Source organism: Cervus elaphus, chromosome 20, assembly GCF_910594005.1.
Source record: "Cervus elaphus chromosome 20, mCerEla1.1, whole genome shotgun sequence".
Classification (NCBI taxonomy): domain Eukaryota; kingdom Metazoa; phylum Chordata; class Mammalia; order Artiodactyla; family Cervidae; genus Cervus; species Cervus elaphus.
In genome coordinates, this window is record NC_057834.1 from 71185320 (window position 1) to 71202221 (window position 16902).

Sequence of the window (16902 nt, forward strand, 5' to 3'; positions counted from 1 at the left end):
TGTATATATATCCATATATAACTACTACTATAACCTTCTTTCTTGGTCATACTTGTGGCAGTCTGGTGGTATCATAACTGTTGTCATTTTCATTATCTGCTCTTAGAAAAAATGGTCACAATATGTACAGTACTAATAAATTAAGCTAACACTGTTTCAATAAAAATACAACATTAATCCAACGGGCAAAGTCAAGGATGACAACACACTTAAGTTGCATCATTCAGAGTGATGTGACAACAGATGACCCATTATTGAGAATTGCAAATCATGGTTGCCATGATTTTTTTGCATCACAGGGAGGGGTTTCATGGGATGTAGGTTTTTTGATGGTAAAATGGTAAAACCAGGATAGACAAAGGCAGCCCACTCCTAACTTTACTTTATTATGAATTTTATTATAATGAATTCCAAATGGCAGGTGAATGTTTTCATTTTAATATGTAATAGGAATCACATTCCCAGCTAGGAGATGTGGGAATGAATAAAGAACAAGCATCTTGTCTCTCTTAAGCCACCCAGCAGGAAAAAAAGCACTTTAAAGAGAAAATGAGAAAAAATGTTACTCATATCCCAGGTTCCTGGATAGTTTGTGGGCTTATTTTTAGTTTGAGTGATTTGTTTCAAGGTTAGGTGAGTTTTTCCAAAAGAAGTGGTCAGAACAGTTAAATTAAGAAAAGGCCAGAAGAACAAGAAATTGTAACCAATGACAAACCATTCAAAGAAAATTCTGAAGTTGAAATGCTCTTCTTTTCTCTCCTTCCATAGTTGAATTCTGTAGTGAATAGGTTAAGGGAGAAAAGCCTTGCAAACAGGATAAAACTACAAACAATATGACTGGGGCCACAGAGGACAGAAAATGAAAGGAAAAAAGTTATTTTAGTAAGATTGTTACTTGAACCAGAGGTAAAAATCTTGGATATATTTTTACTAGTATAATCTTTCATTATAACAGATTCAGATACATAATAAACATTTCCTATTTTTTCTTAAAGATAAATTCTCTCATTCATAACATTGCCTTTCCCCCCTCAGTTAAAGGCAGCTCCTCATTCGATCCATTATCAATCATTATTCTTAATGATTTTCTTCTTCTTTTGATTAGTTTTTTTAAGTCTATGCTATTCTAGAAAACTGTATCCAATGTTTAGAGAATATGATAGTCCACACTGCTGTACTGTGAGTTAATGTGTTCCTATGGTCAGTCAAAATCCTTGCTTAATTAGTGTCTTTCAAATAAACAGTTTTTCCAAAGATGAGATCCGACTCTAAAATTTATTTTTGTTTAATTTGCATTTTATGCAACTTCAAAAATATTTAAAAGACACCTCAAAGTCATGTAAAATACTGAAATGATATAGTAGCAATAGCCTTAGTCTTAAACTTTAAAAGAGAATTCTATGAATTATTCTCTAGTTAACTTTAAAAACAAAAAAATATGTTCATGAAATATACTATGTCTAAGACTTTTTTGAGAGTTTAAAAGATTTACTTCTTCCAACTCCTTTCGAATTAGAACAGAATTAAAAATACCTATTAATCAAATTAATATCAGATTAAACCTGACTTTATGATATTCTTTAAGTATTAAAAGTTACTAGTAAAAATAGTATATTTGGTACATTGTTTTTTTCTAAACATGGCCAAAATACAAATTTTTCACATTTTGAGAAAATTTCCTCTAGATTTTCTTTAAAAATAATGGGCATAACATCCTGACCTTTCTCTTAACTTCTCTTACCCCTTTCTAAAGAGAATCAGTTAGTTGTAAGCCAATGATTCTCAAAATGTGGTCCCCAGACTAGCAGCATTAGCATTTCCAGGGAACTTGCTAAATTTGCATAATTTATTTTTGGACCCCATCCCAGACCTACTGAATCAGTAGCCCTGGGGGTAACACCCGTAATCTAGTTTTAACAGGTCCTCTAAGTGATTCCCATATACACTAGTGTTAAAGAGCTACTGTGCTAACCTAGAGATCGAAGTCCTAAAGAAACTAGCTCCCTACTTCTCTGAAATCATAATTAGGGAAGATTTACAAAAGCCCTCATTAAAACCCACAAGTATTATCTAGGTGGACCTGATACATTCCACTAGAAAAGTTTCTTCTGACCCCTTCCTGTCTGTTATTGTACTTAAGTTAAGCCGCTCTGTTATTGTACTTAAGTTAAGCCGTAAAGTGTCCGACTCTTTACGACCCCGTGGACTGTAGCCCACCAGGCTCCTCTGTCCATGGGATTCTCCAGGCAAGAATACTGGAGTGGGATGCCATTTCCTTCTCCAGGGGATCTTCCCGACCTAGGGATCAAACCCAGGTCTCCCGCATTGCAGGCAGACGCTTTAACCTGTGAGCCACCAGGGAAGTCCCTGGTTATTGTACTTAGCCCCCTGCAAATACCTACACCCGCTGTGTCTCACTTACTGTTCTATCCATAAAGCTTAGTGCACGCCTGGCCCAGGTTTCCTGAGTTGAGCCTCGCCTGCTAACCAGTGTAAAGAATCACCTCCAAAATAAAAATCCTAAAAGAATCCTTCAGGCCTGTTTCTGGGCGGGTCGGTGCACCCTGATGAGAATGTTAGTATTCCGCCCAAAAATGAAAAGAGAAAAATATCTCAATTTCAATTTTTTTAAAGAGATCAGTAGAGTAGCATTAGAGGTGATCATAAACTTGCTACGAGAAAAAAAAAAATAGATGGCTGATCTCCAAACCTTGATACATTCAGGTTAGGGAAGGCAAGACAGGAAAAGTGGGCAGGCAACTAAAAGAGGTAGGGGAATTTGAGACCTATGTAATAGCTACCAATCAGAAGGAAAACAGCTAGAAGCAGGTTTTCAATGAGCACACAAGCAGAGTCCCTCGTCATCCCATGACCTCTTGTCTACTGATGAACTTCCCTAACCTCATTTCCAGATCTCTTTAAAATATGAGGAATACTTTGTACCAGAGCTGTTCTTAGGGGGGTATGGCTGTCACTGCCACCACCATGATCTTCATCAGATAAAACAGAATGAGAGATACAGTTAACTGATAGATGAGAGGTCTCTGGATGCCCTGACCTCTTTATCCCAATACTCATGATAGAATTTCCATGAAGACTTACAGGCTAACTGACTGCTTAGAAAGTCTGTAAAACATTATCCTCTTTGGGCAATTAATGATGATTATTAAGCAGTTAAGTTTAAGGAGGCAAGGATAGTTAATGAATGATTATGGGCCTGCAGTCTGAAAACCAGGATTTGAACCGTAGCTCTCCTGGGTGACCTTGGGCAAAGATGACCAAAACCTCAGTTTTTCCATGTGCAAAACAAGCAGAATACCATCCTTATGACAGAACTGATGTGAGAAGAAGACACAGTACATACTAACGGCAAACAGGAAAAATACTAAAACAGAAAAGCACTGCAAAAAAACACTTTTTTTTTTTAAGTTAAAAGTGAAATAGAACCAGGTATTTTTTCTTACCACACAAGTCCTGAAAGGATGTATTCTTTCCTGCCTAGGTACAAGCCTTCAACTCTAGTCATTGATCCCTGGATGACTACACAAGATTAAGGGCCATGCCTGAGGTGATGACAATGAACAGATGATAGGAAAGACAGATCATCATCACAATTAGGACTAAAATGTAGGTTCACTACTGCTATTTTACTATATATTAATAATCACTCCTCAAAAAGTAGTTGATGTTACTTTCTAATTGCTGCAGAAAAAATATCCACACTGGAAAGGAAAATAAATACTTCTAAGGGAAGACTCACCTGTTTTATTTGCCCAGTAGGTTGTATCAACTTTATACCTCACTTTACACAACTAAACTGCATCCAAGCTAAACTTACTTCTTCATGACAAGTTTATGCTTACGACCATCAAAATGTGGTGAGATTGAGATGGCTCTGAAGACTGCCTATTTCAATTACCCACAGATTTCTTAAATCCCTTCTACAAAAGTTCTTCCAGTTTGCCCCCCAGCATGGAAAACTCTGTGTTAAGAGGAGTAGCATCTTCTAAAGCAGCTTTCCAAAAGTTCCAGAACTATTCTGTTCCCTCTTTGACATCCATCTACTTGTCCTATTCCAGATTCTCGCTATCCAAAATCACTTTTTCATATGAAAGTGAAAGTGTGAGTCAGTTGTGTTCAAACTGGATTTGTTTGCAAACCCACTGACTATAGCTCGCCAGGCTCCTCTGTCCACAGAATTCTCCAGGCAAGAATACTGGAATGGGTTGCCATTCCATTCTCCAGGGGATCTTCTCAACCCAGGGATTGAACATGGGTCTCCTACAATGCAGGCAGATTCTTTACCATCTGAGCCACTAGGGAAGCCCCTCTTTTCATATCATAACCCTTCAAATATTGAATGATTGTCCAAGTGCCTGTCTATCTTCTTTATAGGTATCATTTCCACTCTGCACAGAAAATTTTGGCCTATCCTTCTCAGAGTTCCTTAGCCCTATGAACTGCCAGTATTCACAAGACAAAGACAAACAGATGCAACAACAAAACCAACCAATCTCTTGATGAAAAGAACCGTTTACACATAACACTCCCTACATGTTAGCCAATTCAATCACTTACGCACATACATCTTTGGAGGACACTGGGTAACCTTTCGAAAGAGAATTTTAGTAGAACATGTCACTAATCTTAAAAATGTAAATAGCATTTGCCCAGGAACCCCACAAAACTAACCTTTGAAATAACTACGTATAGGCACAAATATGAAGACATAAGAATGTTTATGCAAGTTATATACAATAGTGAAACTTAGAACAAACACATAAGGATAGAGAACAAACACATAAGGATAGGATAATGATGCAACTAGATGGCCTGAAAATAAAAACATTTTCAGAACTTGCTGAAGATTTCGAGAGTGTACCTCCTTTACCCTCTTTCTTGGAAAATATCTGAGGATATACTATAGCATGAGTGAATAAACCAAGACAGATACGGAGTAAGGGAAGCAGTGGCCTCAAACCAGAAGAGTCATGGCAGGAAGCCAGGACATTCAGAAGCACACCTAGAGGGCAGGAGAATGGAGAGCTCCGGGGCAGGTATCTGGGGAATTTGACTGAAGAGACGGGACAACGCAAGTATATGATAAAGGCATAAGTTACAAGGAAAAAAAAAAAAGAAGGCAAATAGTCTAAGCAAAAATTAGATAGGAAAAATAATCCTAGTTGTTCAGTGAACTATTTTAATACAATCATAAGAAACACTTCATTTTCTCTGTGTAGGATCAACTGAAAAGCAATATGATTATAGAATAAAAGGCAAATGTTGTTAAATCTTAGTGATACAAAAGTACACATACAAATGACAGAAACTGGGAAGCAGAGTGGGAGACGTGAACAGAAGGACAGAAGCATAAACATCTTCACCTCAAAGGATCAAGAGGTGCTACAAACCCAAAATAAAAATGTTTCAAGTTTTCAGAGAAACTGAGAGAGGAACTCAAATTACTTTATCTACATGGGAAGATAGAAGGGAAAGGAGATAGAGGTGAGAGAATTAAACTCTCACCCACCACAGCAAGAAGATAATACATGGTATCTAACACTGGCCAATTAAGACGTGACTGACAGTCACCTAATCACCATCCATTCTGTCCCTTCCTGCATGTGCACGGTGTTCCTCAGATCATGTGCTTGGGTCTCACTTTCCTCCCCTTGAATCTGGGCTGCCTCAGTGACTCATTTGACCACCAGAATATAGAGGAAATGAAGTTCTGGTCTTCTGCAGCTAGGTCACAAGGAGCCATGCAGCTTCCTCCTCGGTCTGTTAGAATATTTGCTCTTAAAATGCTCCCTCTTGGAACACAATAGCCAGGCTGTGAGACGCTCAAGACACATGGAGGGGCCACATACAGGAGCTCCAGGCAAAGAGCCTGCTGATGTTCCGGCAGGGAACCAGCATGAACTACCAGCTACTTGAATGAGCCCCTTTCAATCCAGTCAAGCCTTTAGATTATCCAGTCTCAACTGCTACCTAACAGCACCCACATGAGACCTCACGCAAGGACCACCCAGCTTTCTTTCTTCCTTCTTTTTTTAAAAATATAATTAAAAACTTGTGAATCAATGGGTTTCACTGGCCTAAGTCAGTATTCTAACTGATGATCAAATTGTCACATTTTTAACCAATAGGATAGCCATTGTGTTGGTTCCAGCATCCTTTTGAGAAAACCCTATTAGTCTTTGAGAAAACCCTATTAGGTTCCTTGCTTTCTGACAGATTACCTTATTTTGTTGTATGCAATGCTTCAATATGTAAAACAAATTTAAAATTTTGGGGTTTGATCCTATTTTTGTAATATATATTCATATACAGAAGAGTATCTTTTAATTATGCATATACACAGGACATATTCCTAAATGTAAATGGTGATTAAGTAAATATAAATAGTTATCTCTGGGCTGTGAGACTGAGCATTACCTTTTCTTTTTGCTTGTCAATATTTCCTAATCCTCAAATAAAAATGAGAGACCAAATTAACTTTTTCAAGTAGCTCTGCACTGACATTTCTTATCATAGCTTTTTAAATTACAGTGTTGCCTTAACCACTGTTTACCAAATGTATTCTTTTGTGGTTCTCTTTCTGCACTTCTGAAGTTCTCCTCTGCCTCTTTTAGAGGACTGACTTTCTTTGGGTCCCTGACTGATCACCCTGCACCAACAGGACACTTCTTATTTCTAATGGCATATGGGCCCTTTTCCCCTGGAATAACCATGTATCACCACAAACCTGAAATTTACAAGCACATTCCTGCCCAAATTGGTTCTCCCATTTCCTTTAGGGTCTCCATTCCTCTAGTGCCCTGGGTCACTTTGCCCTCTTGTTTCCCTTCCTTCTCTGAAATCTAAATTAGTCACCATGATCTACTGACTACAGTGTTGCTTTTAGATTAGTTTCTTCCTCATTATTTCTTCCTGCTTATTTAGTATTATGGATATTTCTTCCTGCTTATTAACTTACATGCAGAGTACATCACGTGAAATGCTGGGCTGGATGAAGCACAAGCTGGAATCAAGATTGCCAGGAGAAATATCAATAACCTCAGATATGTAAATGATACCACCCTTATGGAAGAAAGCAGAAAACTAAACAGCCTCTTGATGAAAGTGAAAGAGGAGAGTGAAAAGGTTGACTTAAAACTCAACATTCAGAAAACTAAGATCACGGCATCTGATCCCATCTCTTCATGGCAAACAGATGGGGAAAGAAAGGAAACAGTGAGAGATTTTATTTTTGGGGGCTCCAAAACAGGTGGTGACTGCAGCCATGAAATTAAAAGACACTTGCTCTTTGAAAGAAAAGCTATGACAAACCTAGACAGCACATTAAAAAGCAGAGACATTACTTTGTCAACAAAGGTCCATCTAGTCAAAGCTATGATTTTTCCAGTGGTCATGTATGGATGTGACAGCTGGACTGTAAAGAAAGCTGAGTGCTGAAGAATTGATGCTTTTGAACTGTGGTGTTGGAGAAGACTCTTGAGAGTCCCTTGGACTGCAAGGAGATCAAAAGAGTCAATCCTAAAGGAAATCAGTCCTGAATACTCATTGGAAGGACTGATGCTGAAGCTGAAACTCCAATACTTTAGCCACCTGATGCGAAGGACTGACTCATTTGAAAAGACCCTGATGCTGGGAACGATTGAAGGCAGGAGGAGAAGGGGATGACAGAGGATGAGATGGTTGGATGGCATCACTGAGTGATGGACATGAGTTTGAGCAAGCTCCAGGAGTTGGTGATGGACAGGGAAGCCTGGTGTGCTGCAGTCCATGGGGTCGCAAAGAGTCAGACACAACTGAGCGACTGAACTGAACTGAACTTCCTCATTAATAAAATCACCAAAGTTAAGTTCTTCACAATTTATCATCTACATTGCTCCAATAACCTCCTCAATGAGATCCTTCCACACAAAACTTTTCTCCCCTTACATATCACCTTCAGCTTTATTTTTCTAACATGTAAATTGCATCAAGCTATATTTTTGGCTAAAGGTCCTACAACAATTCTGTGAAAAGTAAAATACAAGGCTGATGAGGTCCAGGGAAGTCCCTTGAATTTTAAAAAATAGCTTCCTATATTTAAATCTTGTGACTTGTGATATTTAATTAGGTAGCTATCTTATTCTTATTCCTTACCCCCCAACTCCTTATTTCAAAACCACAGTGAGCCAGTGAGCTATGCTTCAGTAGCCTGGCTTCCATATTTTCTGATCCTGTACATCAGTAACTCTTAATCTGTTTAATACAATCCACCCGTGGGAGTGAGCATCACGTATGGCAGAGGCTTCCACAGGCATAGGTAGCCATTAGATAAGTTTCATGTTACGTACAATTCGTTGTTACCTTATCCCTACCCCATCAACAAAACTTTCTAAAATATAAGTCAGATAGATGCTATTAAGAGGACAGATTTAATTCAGATCAGATAAACTATATATTTTGATACTTTCCTGTAATAAATTACAGCAAACTCACAACTGAGTAAACTCTCTTTGCTATATAGGTCAATATGGTGTTTCCACTTCTGGCATCTACCTTTAAGGCGCTTTGTCTGTATTAGAATTCATACTGGCCATGACTCTGTGAGAGAAAACAAAGTAAGATTTGTCTGATCCCTCCCAGAGCTTAAAGAAAATTCTTTCAGCCAGTGATTACAAAAATCTGGATTTTCTTATCACGAGAAATTTAATTTTCCAATAGCCAAGAACTGCTAGGGTCGGGAATTCAGGAGGTGAGGGAGGAAGATAAATAAAATTATTATGCACCTATTACAGCTAGTATCATGTTAAATATTGTGCCAGTGTCAAGGGTGTGGAGTGGGATGGACACATTTTCCCACCACTAGGGCTGTATAACTGGTGTGAGGTCATTTATGGGCATCCCAACTAGGCTTTGTATAAAACTGACTATGTTCTACTGTAGCAATTAGGAGGTACTTTCTCTAGGCTATTTGAACTGACTCAGAATCTTAGGTCATTTCCATGATCTAAGAGAACCCTTTTAAGGCACCATCAATATAGAAATGAGATTTGGGAACAAATTCTACCATGTATTCAATTACTGTTTGCTTCACTTAAATCATAAGTTTTTCATGATTTACTTATAAGACAGAGTTGAAGGTTTGAGGCAACACACTGGACTAGTTTGCCAAATCAGGCTCATGGGAAACAGTGATCTTACCTAGAGTTGCTGCTGCTGCTAAGTCACTTCAGCTGTGTCCGACTCTGTGCGACCCCACAGACGGCAGCCCACCAGGCTCCACCGTCCCTGGAATTCTCTAGGCAAGAATACTGGAGTGGGTTGCCATTTCCTTCTCCAATGCGTGAAAGTGAAGTCGCTCAATCGTGTCCGACTCTTAGCAACCCCATGGACCACAGCCCACCAGGCTCCTCCATCCATGGGATTTTCCAGGCAGCTTTACTAATTGCTACAAGCAGAGAGGCTATCAGATTAATGCAGAGGAAGCAGAGATAGGTTTGGGATATGAAGGGAAGTTGGCAAGCCAGGTCCTTCCTGTGTTGAACAAGCAGTTCTGGCCCAAAGAAGTTAAGGCTCTACTAGGTGAGATTTACAAAGTTCCTCACACAACAATAGGAGTCTATCTTATAAAACGTCCTCATCTTATGCCTCTTAAAATATTGTAGAGCCTACATGACATTCTCCAAGGAGCCAGGCCTCACAGAGCCTGGCTTCTCTTTACTACAGGGAATCCTTGGCCAGGAAAAGGCTAAGGGCATTTCAGGGTTAAGATCGCCTTCTTCTAACAGTACATACCCTATTTACTCAAAGGTCCAGGTGACAGGAGATTAGACCTGGGTCGCTTGCCTTCTTTCTCCCCCTCCCTTTCTTCCCAGGAAGTGAATGGGTTTGCACACCGGCTGCTTGCGCCACTTCCTTACTTAAGAACTTGGTGACAAAATGTAGCTTCTTACTCGCCCAGTGCTTAGCTATCCGTATTAGGAGTAAGTCCAATAATTTCATCAAAACAACTGAATCACAGGATCTCAGATTAGAACAGAATTTTAAAGATAATTTAGTACAAGCTCCTACCTAAAGCTTCTGCTTATTAGATCCATTTTTATACCTATCTGATTGAAGATACCTTATGGAGAAGAATCACTTTAAAAGGCTGTTGTTAAAATCTTCTATTCATTGGGGATGTCTCTTTCGTAAAAGAGAAGTCTCCCCTACCTCTCATTACTATCCCCTTTGGTCCTAGTTCCAAGGTCTGAGTTAAACCAGAGTAAGTCTAATTCCTCTTCCATTGAACAGTCATTTCACATTTCTAAGGACATTTCAAAACCACATAGATGTCCTACAACTTATCTCTTCTATGCTGACCTCTCTGGGTCCTTCAGTTGTTTATTCTGGGACAATAGCTACCTAATCTAATCTCTCCTCTACAGCTATCTGGCAGCTCACCTCTGGACAAAGGCAATTTTAGAGACTTCAGAAGCTTTGGGTATGGTCTAACCAGGAAACTACAATTTGTTTGAACTGGATACCAAAACTCCCCTAATAGAGTACACATTTAAAAACAACTTTGTGTTTTAGCAATGGACATGTTATTGGTACACATGCAATTGTGGTCATCTGCTACTTCCAGGTCATTTCCCTCTTTTTATACACTGTCAAACTCAAATGCAAAACTTGACATTCACCACTATTCAGTTCAGTTCAGTTCAGTCGCTCACTGTTAAGTTCCATCTATTTGTTTCAGCTTATTATTCCTGTCTGAAACATTTAAATATAAAATATATCATCTGACACACTATTAGTTCCTCCTCCTAACTTTGCTTCAGTCATTTGATGTGCTTAGTCGCTCAGCTGTGTCCTACTCTTTGCTACCCCATGGACTGTAGCCCACCAGGCTCCTCTGCCCATGGAATTTTCCAGGCAAGAACACTGAGTGGGTAGCCATTTCCTTCTCCAGGGGGTCTTCCTGACCTAGGGATCAAACCCAGGACTCCCACAATGCAGGCTGCAGGCAGATTCTTTACCTTCTGAGCCACCCGGGAACTCCACAATTGAGAATGGCTTCCCTTGTGGCTCAGCTGGGAAAGGAAGAATTGAGAATAGGCAACATTATTAAAATAATCTTAAAAAACAATAGTTTTTTTAAAACACTGTTAATCATCAAATGTTAGTGAGTCATGGCATTTATTCCACAGCATTGTGGAAATTTTTCTTTAGACTAAATATAAGATCGGTATTTTTCTACTTCTTGTCTCCCGATGTAAATTACAACTTTATCTTATCTTAAACACTAAATCTCATTTTCCAAAACCACTTCATATGTAATTGCTGGCAATATGTTTTTAAAATACAGATACTGGGGTAAAATACTAAACAAAAACCAAAACTCCTCACTCTTGAAGCATGACACAACCATGAAATAAATGTAACAAATGGCATCTGAAACCAAATTTTCTTCCTAAATTGCAGTAGAATGGTTTAATGATTAGATCCTAAGGTAGTGGAATGACACAGAAGAGTTGGCAAAGTATGCACAGACTCAGTCATTTCGTATCAAGTTTGAAAGTTTTCCAAATATACTATAACTCATTGGTTTTTTTGAGGGGAGACAATGATTCACAAGGAACACAAGAAAAGTAAGGCTACCCAAGAAGTCAGAAATGGAGTGCAAAGAGGGTGTTTTACCCTTAAAAATAGGATATTGAAGCATAAATGTGTCACTTCCTTTATGATAAGAGATTAACCTGTCATATTTTCCCTGATTATGAGTATCCTGCCCAAGGGGTGAAAGTTGAATATCAGGGAAAAAAATTGTAGAATTTTTTTTACCTTCCTATGTAAGCAGAAGGGAGAAAACCTCTTAAACTCTAAACCTTTTTACAACCTACAAACACTAAATTCATGACTATCTGATTTGTGTTATATCAGATAAAGTAAAGTTGTTACTTACATAACTATTCAGCAGGGCATACATTTAAAACCTACAGGTAATTAGCCTCCATTCTTAACTTTTTATTTAGTTCCAATTAGAAAATCTTTGAAAAAAACAGCTTAAATAGCTACAGAAGTATCAAGTCAAAGTGCTTTCCAAGTACCAATTCTCACTGCATAAGGGGTAACAATTTCATAAAAGTTTATGTGAAATAAGAATAGTAGTCCTTGCTGTTGGTATTTTGTTAGCTTTACTTAAAATGTAAGCAAGTGATCTGAGAATTCACCACATGGAAAATTTTCCTTATACTCAAATAGTAAATGTAAGATCTATAAATGACATAGGATCTCTATAAACACGTATTAGTTCATCAATTTTGTTTCTATTTTCTTTCCCTGTGAATAGATTCACTTTAATTAAATTTATTTCATACCATTCATTTATTTCATACAATAGAACATAGGAAGACATGTCAAAAAAGCAACCATCTCTTGAAAAATATTGCTGTTGATCTTATCAACTTTACTAAAAAAGGCAATAGTTAATTTCTTTTTTAAAAATCCAGCATTTATGTCACTGACTTTTTTATAAAGGCATAAAAGTTCAAAGAGAACACAGCATTCATCCCACATAATGAAATATTCAACTTGCCAACCCATGTTCAGTCAGCCACTTGCCAAGCTTGTGACTTCTGGTCAAGAGAGAACAACAGTTCATACTAGTCACATTTACAAATGCATGTAAGCGACCTGTTATCCTTCACCAGCTTATATTCTTCTCATAGCACAATGATTATTTGTGACTTGTGTTCATAAACCATATTTCTAACCTGCAGCATATTAAACTCAAACAGATACCCACATAAATTCTTCCCTGAATTAACCAATATTAGGTTAGTCAGTTTTCATGTCTTTTTAGCAAAAGTGTTTAGGAAGCAAAGTGCATATATTCCAACTATCTAAGACCTGTAAAAAAGTAGAAGCCTATATGTTATAATTGCTTATAATCTATTAAAATCTAAAAAGGAAGATAAGGAAATAAACAGTAGGAAATGCCAGTAAAAAAAGCCTCTTCTTTCAGAAAATAAAGTGGTTGTGGATACCTACTGGGATATATAAGCATTATAAATAACATTAAAACCAGCATAGTTTTTAAAACATTTACATTAATTACTTAGACTCATGACTTCAAATGGGTGATATAAAGAGATGCTTTGCTATATCTTGTTCTTGCAGAATGATGAACTGATGTCTTCTTTACCAGCTATCTTTGTGTGGGGCAATATAAATAAAAATGGAACATAAATTTGTATGAGTTTTTTTAGAAAAGACCTCAAAACAGTTGCAAATGTCCACTAATATGCATATTTTAGTAACACCAAATTTTAAAAAAGCCAATGGTTACATTTATGTCTTAAAACAGAGAAAACATGGAAGTGTATACAACATGTATTACACAAAATTTATACTATTCTAGTTTACATATGTCTATTATTTCCTAATATCTCTTGGGTTTGGTGGTATATCTAGGCTAAAAAATAATTGACTGAGGAGATGCAAAGGATATAAAATTGCTAATTTACAAATGTATAATGTAGAAAAATAATGTTAGAAATAAAAATTAATGTACATTAGTGCTGGACATTACATTAGATTTGCTGGATCCTCTATTAGTTCAGTCTTGAAGTCCCTGAGCAAGACTCCCCCTCACTACCCGCCCCACTCTCTAGGCTACTTAAGTGCAATTATGCATTTACAGGGCTTCCCTGATAGCTCAGTTGGTAAAGAATCCACCTGCAATGCAGGAGACCCTGTTCAATTTCTGGGTCGATCCGCTGGAGGAGGGATAGGCTACCCACTCCAGTATTCTTGGGCTTCCCTTGTGGCTCAGCTGGTAAAGAATCCACCTGCAACACAGGAGACCGGGGCTCAATCCCTGGGTTGGGAAGATCCCCTGGAGAAGGGAAAGGCTACCCACTCCAGTGTTCTGGCCTGGAAAATTCCATGGACTGTATAGTCCATGGAGTCATAAAAAGTTGGACGTGACTGAGTGACTTTCACTTCACTTCATGCATTTACATGGAATTATACATGAGATTAAATAGAAAAGAAATATTTTAGCTGGCTATATAGGAATCTATACGTAGCTCTGGCTGTTAAAACATAAATACATCTAGAAAGACAGACAAACATCAAGAGCCACATGATCCTAAAGGTTTTTAAGTGAACATTCAAGAAATTGGGATCATTCGCCTTTCTCAAAGTTTATAAATCCAGAGATATACACACTAATACAAATATACAAGTGAAGGTATTATTTTTGTTAATATACAAAATAACATCACAAGAGTGATCCCTGAATGCATTTGGAGTTGACCTTTATAAATTAAGAATTACATGTTTAGATTTATGTTCACCCTTGAGTCACTACTCCCAGTGTTGTCTGTTTGTTAGACTGCTGGAAATCCTAGCACTCACCAGTATAAAGTGGTATGCATACAGCGCTGTACAATGGTGAATTACAAAATACTTATCACCAATCACTTTCCAATACCAAATGAGAATCAACAAATCTGTAAGAAGGAAAAGTAAGACATTACATAGGAAGAAAGCATCATCATTTTTCAAATGCATTTAACTCTTTCTCCTGACAGCTCACCACAGTCCATTCTGAGCCCACAGCACTTGTCTCATACATCAGGAGATCAACTACCCTCTTACCACAAAGCCGGTGCCTCCAGAGGCTATCTCCCTCACACTACTGTGACTCCTCTAGAATAAGCACCAAGTAGGGGCATCCATCACAGTGCCTGGCATATAGTTATATAATGTATTTGTTGAAAGTATAAATGAATAACTTGTTTCCAGAGTTAAACAAAATACTATTGAATAAAAATAATTGTAAAATAAGCTTAAATTACTGATTTTGTCAGTATGAAAACTCAGAAATTAAGATGGTCCCAGAAAAGGTATCAAATGACCAACTCATTTATAACACAAATTCAGCAAAAGAATTTAAAAATTAACAAAGAATGTGATTAAATATTAATTCAGAAGAGAAAAAAGAAAAGGACCAAGAACTGTAGCTATTAAAAAGAGATCTTAAAAGAGAGCTCAAGGCATTGATTTTCTTTTAATTCAAAATCAGCACCGTGATTCAGAAAATTATTTCCTTTAAGAAAACAGAAATGTCTCAAAATTTGAACACAACTATTTTCTTTACCAAATGGTTAAACATGAAATTTAAACATGGAAACAAATAGCTATCATGGATTGAAACCAGAGGAGAATTCAGGTTTTAAGGATTTGGAGCTTATAGCATGGGGAGTTTCTTTTATAAAAATTGCTAACACAAAACTAGATGTGACTATATACATAAAGATAAAAGAAATTATCAAATTATAAATTTTCAGGAGAGAAAAAAAGTACCATAAATGTGGAAACCAAGAAAATTTTAAAGTGTTAATAATTTCCTGCCCTTTATACTTCTCTAAATGCACTTTCCCTATATTTCAGCTGTATAATCTTTGATCACCAATTTATATTAAGATAATGATTTTATAATATTTTCTATAGAGAGAATGAAAGAATTCACTTTTCACCCAGTTTGATATAAAAATTTTGTTTCAGTTCATAATCCTTATTTTTAAGTGTTTTGAATTATTGCCTTATTTGAGTAAACCTTTCTCAAGTTCCTTTTGTACAAGATTTCCTAGGTTGTAACTACTCTCTGAATTGACAACAGTCATTAACCAGTGTATGAAGCATATTATAAATTTTGTGTTAACCTTGTCAATGACAGAATTTTGTGCCAAATGAGCAAATATTTTCCCAGTGTGTCCACATGATTCACTCTTCTTTTAATTGGGCCATCAAATAATCCAATAGCCTATTCATTATTTCTATCCCAAATATATCTTTTTCTTTTAATAAATTACTGTGTTTCAATTTAATCTAATTTTTTGGTTACAATTCACTTCTTGATGGCAGAACATTTTCTAAGACCATCTATATCACTTTTGATTCATATTCTATTATTTTTATTTGGGTTTTATTTCAGCTGTTATATTGAGTTCAAAAATTCCAAAACAGTGTTTCCTACATAAATGTCCAAGTCAGGGATCTGTTATTTCTTTCTTGTTTTATTGAGGCAGTTCAAAACGTCTTTTTAAAAAGCGGTTTAAATGGCATATTCTCAACCTAACTTCCACTCTGTCTCGTTGTGTAAAAGATGACTCCAATCTCATCCAACATGAGATGAAATATGACAGAGGGAAATGTGAAGTAGAAAGACTCCATGATCTTAACTGATTATAACTAAAATAGTTTACTTTTGCAGATTTTACCAAAACCATACAAAACCATGACCATGGAAGCACATCTCAAGTGCCTGTGAGATGAGGACTCTCCGGCTTAGACTTCATTAGCTTCAGGGTGATTGCACCTGAGCAACTTTAGTCCAAACAGGGACAATCACTGGTTAAAAAACAAAACAAAACAAAAAACCACTCCAGGTTTAACTGAGGCCTCACTCTACAGTTCTAATCTTTGAGAACTAGAGAGCCACCATGAAAAATGTTTCATATCCTACCATCAGAGCAGACATTTTTTCCCTCAGTATGGGTCCTAAAAGCTACTTCTCAAATACCCAAACCTAAAGCATTGACTCTGTATTCTTTGCATAATTCCATAAGCAGTTTAAAAAGAAACAGACAGATATGAACAACATATCACATACCAGAAACGAGATAGCCTGAAGCAATAGCAACATTCACTTTCCCGAGAGATGCATCACCCCTATAAATATTAAAAAAACAGGTTTCTTTTTTTAGCACATGGTTATAGATGACAGTTACTATTTTTTCTATCGAGATTTAAATATAAATGCTTTCTATAGGTAGCAAATAGTAACCTATCATTTGCATAAGGTATTAATGTTAGCTATGATAATACTTCTAATTGCAATAATCAGAATTT

The 16902-nt window shown here is 37.0% G+C and overlaps 1 protein-coding gene across 6 annotated transcripts in view; it reads right to left on the reverse strand.

Annotated features, from left to right (window-relative positions):
- The window catches only part of LOC122676974 (TLC domain-containing protein 4-like), a 71109-nt gene that overhangs the window by 25089 nt on the left and 29118 nt on the right, over positions 1-16902 (reverse strand). For all 6 annotated transcript variants that reach the window (XM_043876625.1, XM_043876626.1, XM_043876622.1 and 3 more), the window contains exons 4-5: positions 16664-16722; positions 14404-14498 (exon numbers count right to left, since the gene is read on the reverse strand). In XM_043876625.1, the coding sequence (XP_043732560.1) occupies positions 14404-14498; positions 16664-16722 (154 nt within the window). The remainder of the gene's footprint in view (positions 1-14403; positions 14499-16663; positions 16723-16902) is intronic.